Raw genomic sequence first — 11,147 nt, forward strand, 5'->3', positions numbered from 1 at the left:
GATCATACCACTTACTTCAGCCTGGGCAACAAGAGCGAAACTCTGTCTCGAAAGAAAGAAAGAAAGAAAGAAAAGAAGAAAGAAAGAAAGAAGGAAAAAAGGAAAGGAAAGGAAAGGAAAGAAGGAAGGAAAGAAGGAAGCAAGGAAGGAAGGAAGGAAAGAAGCATCCCAAAAATTCAAAGGAAGTTTCCAAGGAAATGCCACATCGTGGGACTGTAGCACATATGTCCAAAGGGGATAGAAAAGGAATAACAGCTGGGCGCGGTGGCTCACGCCTGTAATCCCAGCACTTTGGGAGGCCGAGGGGAGCAGATCATGAGGTCAGGAGATCGAGACCATCCTGGCTAACACGGTGAAACCCCATCTCTACTAAAAATACAAAAAATTAGCCAGGCGTGGTAGCGGGGGCCTGTAGTCCCAGCTACTTGGGAGGCTGAGACAGGAGAATGGCGTGAACCTGGGAGGCGGAGCTTGCAGTGAGCCGAGATGGCGCCACTGCACTCCAGCCTGGGCAACAGAGCGAGACTCTGTCTCAAAAAAAAGAAAAGAAAAGAAAAGCAATACCATTCATACAATTCAATGTGTCCAGGGCAGGCTGGACTATGGGGAGATGGAGAGATGTACAGTCACACTGAAGAAAGACAGGGAGGCCATGTGGAACCCCAGGGGCCACAGAGACACAGGGAAGCATCAGGCTAAGGCCATGAGTTAACACCACAAAACAGAAAGGCACCAGACACTTAGGCTCTTGGTTAAGTAAGTTGGGCTTGCTCATTAAGGACCTTTTCTTGAGACTCATTCTTTAAAATTTATTCATTTCACAAACACTTCCGTAGATTTCACAAACACTAATATAGTTCTTACCATATTAGTAACTCCTTTAATTCTAACAACTCTACGAGGAAGGGACTATTATTAGTCCCATTTTACAGAAGAGGAAACGGGCACAGAGATATTAAGCAATTTGCCCAAGATCAGGATGTCTGAAAATGTTGATCTGGGATTCAAATACCTTTCAAGGAAATAAATAACACCTCTGAAAGATGTCACCCATTTTCCCTTAGAAAAATCCTTTAGAAATCCCCTAGGAATTTCTCTAGGAAGAGAAATTTGTCCTAGAAAAATCCTAGGAACCTGCTTGAGTGAAAAAGGAAAAACTAGCACCAGAATTGATAGTCCACTTGCCCATCACACCGCCAGGATACAATCTCTAAAATGATGACACATTTAAATGCGATAGACGAATATGAAATTGGTCACAGATGAACACAGGATTTTTTCCATTCTTAGTAAAGGCCCTTGGTACATCTGAATGTGTTTAAAAATGTCTGAGTAAAATCGTTAATGTTGCATACTGGTTAAACCAACTGGAAGCTGATTCGGGAAGCGCTTGCTTACCTACCACAGACGCTAGCATCAAAAAGGCAGTAAATAAATAGTAAACCTGCTATTTAAAAAAAAAAAAAAAAAAGTAGTTCCCCAGCCTGACCAACACGGTGAAACCCCCTCTCTACTAAAAACACAAAAATTAGCTGGGCGTGGTGGTGCATGCCTGTAATCCCAGCTACTGGGGAGGCTAAGGCAGGAGAATTGCTTGAACCCGGGAAGTGGAGGTTGCAGTGAGCCGAGATCATGCCACTGCACTCCAGCCTAGGTGACAGAGTGAGAGTTCATCTCAAAATAAAATAAAATAAAATAAAATAAAATAAAAAGTGGTTTCAAATAAGGGTTAAGAATAACCTTGTACATCCCAATTCATTACTTTATCATATTCTTGAATTCTTTGCTTTATGTGAGAAAGTTTATTCTTTAGGTAATCACAGCGTTCTTTTTTTTCCAGAAATGTAGGATCCTGTAAAAGAAATATAAGTATTATTTTGGCTCTTGGCTTCCTCAGTAAAAAAAAAAACAGAAACATACATTGTCACGCAGGAAATGATCATACACAACGAAAGTCTCTATAGCAGATTCCGAACTCAGAGTAATAGTTAAACTCTTTACACACTTTTTAAATGTACTTTTTTTTTTAGAGCAGTTTTAGATTCACAGCAAAATCAAACAGAAGTACAAAGAGCTGAGGCACCTTTCATTTTACTATCTGATGTACATAAAAAAGTAAATAAAGCCAGGTACAGTGGCATGTGCCTGTAGTCCCAGCAACTCAGGAGGCTGAGGTGGAAGGATTGCTTGAGCCCAGGTGTCTGAGGCCAGCTTAGGCAACATGCCAAGACCCCATCTCTTTAAAAAAAGTAATAAGTATAGAAAATATTAACAAATAGTCTCTACAGCCTTGACTGATTTTTTTTTTCCTTTTGAGACAGGGTTTCACTTTGTTGCCCAGGCTAGAGTGGAGTGGCGTACTCTGTCTCCCAGCGCAACCTCTGCCTCCCAGGCTCAAGTGATCCTCCCATTTCAGCCTCCCAAGTAGCTGGGGCTACAGGCGTGTGCCACCATTACCGGCTAATGTTTGTATTTTTTTGTAGAGACAAGGTTTCGCCATGTTGCCCAGGCTGGTCTCAAACTCCTGGGCTCAGGCGTTCCACTTGCCTTGGCCTCCCAAAGTGCTGAGATTACAGTCCTGAGCCAGTGTCCAGCCACCTCTACTGATTTTGAGATTAAGTTAGAGCTGGAAAGATGTAAAATCAGTTCACCTTTTTGAAGGAACAGGTGGAGAATTCCTGATCAATGCTCATTTCCCTAGGTTGCTAAATCAGGACACAGCAAAATGTATTCAGAACAGACATGACAAGAAATGGCATCCAGCAGCCATTTTCCCTTAAAAGGAGCATCTCACGAAATACAAAAAGGAACTATTTTAGCTAACAGAATCTAGAGTCTGTCAATTATCACATATGTACCTGGATAAGAATACAGTTTGAGAAAGAAAACTGTTTTACTCACATTCTTTTTTTTCTTAAACTCTTCATGGATTCTTGAAATTCTCTCATGTTCCTAAAAATAATATATTGTATACTTAAGTTAAAACATTTGCATTTACTCAAATCATATCTCAAAGCACACTGAGAATTAGAACAAAAAACAATTTTAACTAAGAAAATAATGAAAACAGTGACACACAAAAATTCATTTCACAGGCAAATATTTGAGGGCTTACTATCTGCTAGGCCCAGGCAATAAAAGAGAGAAAGGGCCCTGACCACATGCAACCAGACCCAAGCCCCAGGCCCTTAGGGAGGATACATAGCTTGCCCAGGGTCACACAGCTGGCAAGCTCAGTTTCCTTATTGGAAAAATGGAAATAAAACCATAATGACCTCAAAGGGTTGTTAAGAAGGTTCACTTATTTGAAATGATCCTTATAAAGTGCTTGCCACATAATAACCACATTAGTTATGATTATGTACATCCTTTTTGGAAAGTTCATCCCCTTTGGAAAGTTCTTTTTCGAGTTATTAGGTGTTGGGGTTAAGCAGTTTGACAGTATGTAACTTTTGAAAATAGCTAATATAAGGCTCCTTGTAACTTTTTTCTAAGTTTTATAATAAATATGAACTTTGTTAAGGAATTGAACCGTCTATCCAAAGGGAACAGATTACTACAGCAATGCCCTCATTCATCCACGCACACCTATGCATAGGGATTGTCAGACAAAGCAAACCTAATAAATAAATAAATATAAAAATTTATAGGTTTTTTTTTTTTTTTTTCAAGACAGTCTCCCTCTGTCACCCAGGCTGGAGTGCAGTAGCATGATCTCAGCTCACTGCAACCTCCCACGTCTCTGGCTCAAGTTATTATTGAGCCTCAGCCTCCCAAGTAGCTGGAACTACAGGTGTGCATCACCATGCCCAGCTAATTTTTGTATTTTTAGTAGAGATGGGGTTTTGCCATGTTTCCTAGGGTGGTCTCGAACTCCTGGCCTCAAGTGATCTGCCCACCTTGGCCTCCCAAAGTACTGGGATTACAGGTGTGAGCCACTGTGCCCAGCCAATAATTTATAGTTCTAAAAGCTTGTCCTACACCTGTAATCCCAGCACTTTGGGAGGCTGAGGCGGGTGGATCACCTGAGATCAGGAGTTCGAGACCAGCCTGGCCAACATGGCAAAACCCCCTCTCTACTACAAATACAAAAATTAGCCAGGCATGGTGGCTCACACCTGTAATCTCAGCCACTCAGGAGGCCAAGACAGTAGAATCACTTGAACCCAGGAGGCGGAGGTTGCAGTGAGCCAAGATTACGCCACTGCACTCCAGCCTGGGCAACAGAGTGAGACTCCGTCTCAAAAATAAATAAATAAATAAAATAATAATAAAATAAAAGCTAGCCCTGAGAACCTTTTCCATCACTGATCCATATCCTTTTCCCAGTATATTTTCTTTCTTTCTTTTTTTTTTTTTTTGAGACAGGATCTTGCTCTGTTGCCCAAGCTGGAGTGCAGTGGTGCAATAGCTTACTATAACCAAAACTTCTTGGGTTCAAGTGATCCTCCTGTCTCAGCCTCCCAAATGGCTGGGATTATACGGCACATCACCAGGCCTGGCTAATTTTTATTTTTATTTATTTATTTACTTTTTAATTTATTTTTTATTTATTTTTGAGATGGAGTCTCATTCTGTCGCCCAGGCTGAAGTGTAGTGGTACGATCTTGGCTCACTGCAACCTTCCCCTCCTGGGTTCAAGTGATTCTCCTGCCTCAGCCTCCCAAGTAGCTGGGATTACCGGTGCCCACCACTACGCCCAGCTAATTTTTCGTATTTTTAGTAAAGATGGGGTTTCACCACGTTGGCCAGGCTCGTCTTGAACTCCTGACCTTGTGATTCACCCACCTCAGCCTCCCGAAGTGCTGGGATTACAGGTGTGAGCCACCATGCCCGGCTGCTAATTTTTATTTTTTTACGAGTAGACGTGGTCTTGCTATATTGCCCAAGTTCATCTTGAACTCCTGGCTTCAAGCAATCATCCTGCCTTGACTCCCAAAGTGTGGGCGTTACAGCCATGAGCCCCCTTGCCCGAACAATTTTAATTCTTCAATCTCTTTTACAGACTGAAATCATGAGTATGTTTGTGTTTTGAATGCTTGCCAGCAGTTTTGAAGATAAACCTGGTGATTTAATTGCAATCTGTAATAACAGATCCTGGACAAGGAATAAACTTACTGCTGGGGTTAGCACTGCTGTGCTGGAGATGCAGGCAGAGATGAGCTGTAACATCCATCTAGAGTCTGTCACTGAATTTAAGGAGTGGTGAGGACCAGAGGGATTGCTTGGGGCAATACTTCTATTTTATGGGCTCAGAAAAGTCATGTGACTATTTTTCAGGGGTGCACAACCATGTCTGTGAGAGAACCTGCCTCCAAACAGGTCCACTGGACTTTGAAATGCCTCACATGCTTCCATGGGGACATGGTGGGAAAATGAATGAGCCTGTGGACTCCTGCCCAGGACAAAGCTCAGCCTGTGGCCAAGGAGAAGCTAACTTTTGTAATACGGTTAATGTTTCTACTTTAGATAAGGACTGGAGGATACACTGACAATAATAACCACGGGCCTGCCATTTGGTTACTTACAAGCCCTGTCTTGTTAAAAATCACAGGTAATGGCTGTTGTTGATACTGGGTGGAAACATCATGGGAAGACTTGGTCTCAGCCTGTACTGTCATCAGGACCCTCTTGATTTCCCAACTGCAGACCACGTGCTGCAGCCCTTGTCCATTTTAAAGCACACAAACCAGATACCACTGGGTATTGGCTCAAAGATTACAGGTCAAGATTTTCTTTTTTTTTTTTTTTTTGGTGAAACAGAGTCTCGCTCTGTCACCCAGGCTGGAGTGCAATGGCACAATCTCGTCTCACTGCAACCTCTGCCCCCCAGGTTCAAGCCATTCTCCTGCCTCAGCTTCCCGAGTAGCTGGGATTACAGATGCCCGCCACCACACCCGGCTAATTTTTTGTATTTTTAGTAGGGACAGGGTTTCACTATGTTGGCCAGGCTGGTCTCGATCTCCTGACCTAATGATCCGCCTGACTCAGCCTCCCAAAGTGCTGGGATTACAGACATGAGCCAACGCACCCTGACTTTTTTTTTTTTTTTGAGACGGAGTTTCGCTCTTATTGCCCAGGCTGGAGTGCAATGGTGTGATCTCGGCGCACTGCAACCTCTGCCTCCAGGTTCAAGTGATTCTCCCGCCTCAGCCTCCCGAGTAGCTGGGATTACAGGAATGTGCCACCATACCTGGCTAGTTTTGTATTTTTAGTTGAGACAGGATTTCTTTTTGTTTTTTTTTTGAGACGAAGTCTTGCTCTGTCGCCCAGGCTGGAGTGCAGTGGCGCGATCTCGGATCACTGCAACCTACGACTCCCGGGTTCAAGCAATTCTCTTATCTCTGCCTCCTCAGTAGCTGGAATTACAGGCACGAGCCACCATGCCCGGCTAATTTTTGTATTTTTAGTAGGGACGGGGTTTCACGATGTTGGTCAGGCTGGTCTCGAACTCCCAACCCCAGGTGATCCGCCCGCCTCAGCCTCCCAAAGTGCTAGGATTACAGGTGTGAGCCATCACGCCCGGACTTGCAGGTTAGGATTTTCTGCATTATTTCTCCAAACAAGCCTGCTCCTCCCAACCTGCACTGATCCAGATTCCTGGGGCCTCATGGCTTCCTGCACTCCTTTGACGGCCTCTAAACTAGGTCACCCTTCTTAGACCCGTGGGCCTTGCTTATTTTCCAAATGGTACTGACATTCAACCTCAATATTTGCTGAATTTCTCTTGCTTTCTGTACTGGTGTCTCTCAGCCAACACCATTCCATTGCTCCAGGGTTAGGAAAATGTCACTGCAATACACATTTGGCTTAGTTAACTCATAATGATAAGTGATTTAAATGTACACTTAACAGAGTCTGTGGTCGAAGTGAAGATACCCAACTTCTCAGGTAAAAAAATTGTGTGTGTGTGTGTGTGTGTGTGTGTGTGTGTGTGTTCCCATACATAAATTTGACATTTAGTTTTTTTGGTTTTGTTTTGTTTTGGTTCTGTCGCCCAGGCTAGAGTGCAGTGGCATGATCTCAGCTCACTGCAACCTCCGCCTCCTGGGTTCACATGACTCTCCTGCCTCAGCCTCCCAAGTAGCTGGGACTACAGCCATGTGCTACCACAGCCAGACCAACATTTAGTTTTTACAAAGCTGTGTTTTTAAAATTTAATTATACATGTAATAGATTAACACAGCCTCTTTCAAAAAGACAATATTACACAAATATTCCTACCAGCATTATTCATAACAGCCAATGAGTGGAAATGTCTATATAGACATTTGGAAATGACCAAATGTCTATCTCTTGATAAATGGATAAACAAAATGTGGTATATCCATATAGCAGAATATTATTCCGCCACAAAAAGGAATAAGTATTGACTTATGCTAAAATATGGATGAACCTTGAAAACATTATGCAAAATGAAGAAGCCAGACACAAAGGATTTATATGAAATGTTCAAACTAGGCAAATCCATTCAGACAGAAAGTCGATTGTCAATGGTTGGACAGAGCTGAGAATGGGAAATAATTGCTAATGGGTAACAGTTTCTTTTTTTTTTCTTTTCTTTTTTTTTTTTTTTTTGAGACAGGGTCTCGCTCTGGTGCCCTGGCTGGACAACCTCTACCTCCTGGGTTCAAGTGATTCTCCTGCCTCAGTCTTGCAAGTAGCTGAGATTACTCAGCCCGCCAATGCGCCCAACCAATTTCTGTGTTTTTAGTAGAGACAGCGTTTCACCATGTTGGCCAGGCTGGTCTCAAATTCCTGACCTCAAGTGACCTGCCTGCCTCAGCATCCCAAAGTGCTGGGATTACAGGCATGAGCCACTGCCCCCAGCCGATATAGGATTTCTTTTTGGGGTGATTAAACTGTTCTGGAATTTGAGTGGTGCCGATTGCACAACTCTGTAACTATAATAAAATTCACTGAATTGTATACTTTAAAAGGGTGGATTTATTATATGTGAATGAGATCTCAATTAAAAAGAGTACATCTGGGCCAGATGCAGTGGCTCACGCCTGTAATACCAACACTTTGGGAGACTGAGGTGGGCGGATCACCTGAGGTCAGGAGTTTAAGACCAGCCTGGCCAAAATGGGGAAACCCTGCCTCTACTAAAAATACAAAAATTAGCTGGGCATGCACCTATAGTCCCATTTACTTGGGAAGCTGAGGTAGGAGAATCATGTGACCTGGGAGGGAAAGGTTGCAGTGAGCCGAGTTTGTGCCACTGCACTCCAGTCTGGGTGACAGAGCAACAGAGCAAGACTCCGTCTCAAAAAAAAAAAAAAAAAAAAAAGAGTACATCTGATTAAAAAATTGCACATGTGGCCAGGTGCAGTGGCTCATGCCTATAATCCCAGCACTTTGGGAGGCTGAGGCGGGCAGATCATAAGGTCAGGAGTTCGAGACCAGCCTGACCAACATGGTGAAACCCCATCTCTACTAAAAATACAAAATTAGCTGGGCATGGTGGCACATGCCTGTAATCCCAGCTCCTTGGGAGGCTGAGGTGGGAGAACAGCTTGAACCCGGGAGGCAGAGGTTGCAGTGAACTGAGATCATGCAATGGCATTCCAGCCTGGGCAACAAGAGCAAAATTCCATCTCAAAAATAAATAAATAAATAAAAATTTAAAAATGGCACAGATTATAAGGCATTCCTATTTCAATACTCCTATTTCAAAATGTGAAAAATGTGGGGGGTGAGGAAGAGCACTACAAAAAAGCTTAAGTCCCCTGTAACCACCATTTCTACTCCTGGTTTTCCTCTATGTCATAATCACAGCTACCAGTCTGATGTGTGTGCCCAGCAGCTCACATTTGTAGCATATCTCATATCTGCTCTTTTTTGTTGTTGTTTTTTGTTTTTGAGACATGGTCTCACTCTGTCCCCCAGGCTGGAGTGTAGTGGCAAAATCACAGCTCACTGCAACCTCGACCTCCTGGGTTCAGGCAATCCTTGCACCTCAGCCTCCTGAGTAGCTGGGTCTACAGGTGCGTGCCATCACGCCTGGCTAATTTTTATATTTTTTGTAGAGATGGGGTTTCACCATGTTGTCCAGGGTCTTGCATGCCTGGGTTCAAGCAATCTGCCCGCCTTGGCCTCTCAAAGTGTTGGGATTACAGGCATAAGCCACTGTGCCTGGCCATTTCTGCTCTCCACTCTTACTCAATGGGTGCTCTGCCTTTGTGCCTGGAGTTCTAACTGCTGGTGTCTGGCTTAGCAGGGGAATGCAATGCCCCTGGTGGCTTCCCTACACTCACTTTCTGAATAAACCTTTGTGAATTATCCTAGTTTGAATGTGCCATCTGTCTCCTTTGGGACCCTGCCTGACTTGGTATGTATCTTAGGCAAATTTATATTTTACTTAAGAAAATAAAATATGGGTAAGCACAGAGTGAAAAAACAAAAAGAAAAAATACTGTTTAATAATTAAAGACAAAAGATATTAAGTTACATAATTTGAATTGTCATCTTGACTAGACACCTTGAGGATCTCAAATGCTTTCCTAGACACAGAAAGTACATGTAAATGGTTATAAATTTTTTTAAAAGCCAGATTTTGGGGGCCAGGCGCGGTAGCTCACGCCTGTAATCCCAGCACTTTGGGAGGCCGAGGCGGATGGATCCCGAGATCAGGAGATCGAGACCATCCTAGCTAACATGGTGAAACCCCGTCTCTACTAAAAATACAAAAAAATTAGCTGGACATGGTGGCAGGCGCCTGTAGTCCCAGCTACTCGGGAGGCTGAGGCAAGAGAATGGCATGAACCCAGGAGGTGGAGCTTGCAGTGAGCTGAGATCACGCCACTGCACTCCAGCCTGGGTGACAGAGTAAGACTCCATCTCAAAAAAAAAAAAACCCAGATTTCATGCTGAATGCAGTGGCTCATGCCTGTAATCGCAGCACTCTGGGAGGCCAACGTGGGTGGATTACTTGAGGCCAGGAGTTGAGACCATCCTGGTCAACATGGCAAAACCACATCTCCACTAAAAATACAAAAAAATTAGCTGGGTGTGGTGGCACATGCCTGTAATCCCAACTACTCGGGAGGCTGAGGCAGGAGAATCACTTGAACCCAGGAGGTGGAGGTTGCAGCAAGCCAAGATTGTGCCACTGCACTCCAGCCTGGCAACAGAACAAGACTCTGTCTCACAGATAAAAAAAAAAAAAAAAAAAAGCCAGGTTGTATTCATCCTCTAGATTTCAGTGCTCCTCCTAGGCAGCTGCACACACTAACCTGTCGGCTTTCCGAATGATGGGGCAATCTGCTCATCACTGCATCCAGCTCATCGAACTTCCTCAGGACGGCCTGAACTTCTGCAGACAGCTCCTTATACTCTGAAAACTGGTCTTGGAACACAGCTTTATAGCGTTCTCGCTCATCATCTGTCTGAATCACAGGGTATTTTCTGGGGGAAAAACATAAACCAAAGATATAATCGTTTCACTAAAAGAAGCTGAATGGGAAATCGGCTTAGCTTATTCCTTATTGATCATATCGTACCTTCAATTCAATACATTACCTCTCAGGTAACAACTATTTACATACATGATTTCAAGCACAGAGTATTAACTTGGAGACAAACTGGAAAATGAAAGGACCAAATGGGGCCCCTCAACTTCTACCTTGAGGAAGAATTCAGACTGATACTCACGCCACATAGTCGGGCATCACGATAGGCTTAGGAATGTGGCCTGGGGGGATGTGTCCACTCAGTAGTTCAGGTTTCATTTTTGCTGTTCTCAATTCCTTGAAATTAACTTCTGAGTCTCTTTGTCTGTCACCACTGGTGGCCATTTCACACTGCAGTTAGGGAGAAAAAGGATTTATTAATAAATATAGGTAGAAAAAAATCCTCTGAATTTATTCTTAGAAAATGGGGAGGAAGATCAGGTGGGCTGTCTCAAACCTATAATCCCAGCACTTCCAGAGGCCAAAGCGGGAGGATCACATGAGGCCAGGAGTTCAAGACCAGCCTGGCCATCATGGCAAGACTCTGTCTCTATAAAAAGTTTAAGGCCAGGCACAGTGGCTCACGCCTGTAATCCCAGCACTTTGGGAAACCGAGGTGGGCGGAACACTTGAGGTCAGGAGTTCGAAACCAGCCTGGCCAACATGGTGAAACCCCATCTCTACTAAAAATAC

At 43.7% G+C, this 11,147-nt stretch overlaps 1 protein-coding gene across 3 annotated transcripts in view; it reads right to left on the reverse strand.

Annotated features, from left to right (window-relative positions):
• Positions 1 to 441: 441 nt before the first annotated feature.
• The window catches only part of MARVELD2 (MARVEL domain containing 2), a 41,754-nt gene continuing 31,048 nt past the window's right edge, over positions 442 to 11,147 (reverse strand). For 2 of the 3 annotated variants that reach the window (XM_011985251.1, XM_011985249.1), the window contains 4 exons: positions 10,657 to 10,805; positions 10,239 to 10,410; positions 2,902 to 2,952; positions 1,317 to 1,852 (listed from right to left, as the gene is read on the reverse strand). In XM_011985251.1, the coding sequence (XP_011840641.1) occupies positions 1,730 to 1,852; positions 2,902 to 2,952; positions 10,239 to 10,410; positions 10,657 to 10,805 (495 nt within the window). In that variant the 3' untranslated portion in view covers positions 1,317 to 1,729. Of the gene's footprint in view, positions 1,853 to 2,901; positions 2,953 to 10,238; positions 10,411 to 10,656; positions 10,806 to 11,147 lie in introns of all 3 variants that reach the window. The other variant, XM_011985250.1, reaches the window with a different exon arrangement.

Source organism: Mandrillus leucophaeus, unplaced genomic scaffold (assembly GCF_000951045.1).
Source record: "Mandrillus leucophaeus isolate KB7577 unplaced genomic scaffold, Mleu.le_1.0 Scaffold281, whole genome shotgun sequence".
Taxonomy (NCBI): domain Eukaryota; kingdom Metazoa; phylum Chordata; class Mammalia; order Primates; family Cercopithecidae; genus Mandrillus; species Mandrillus leucophaeus.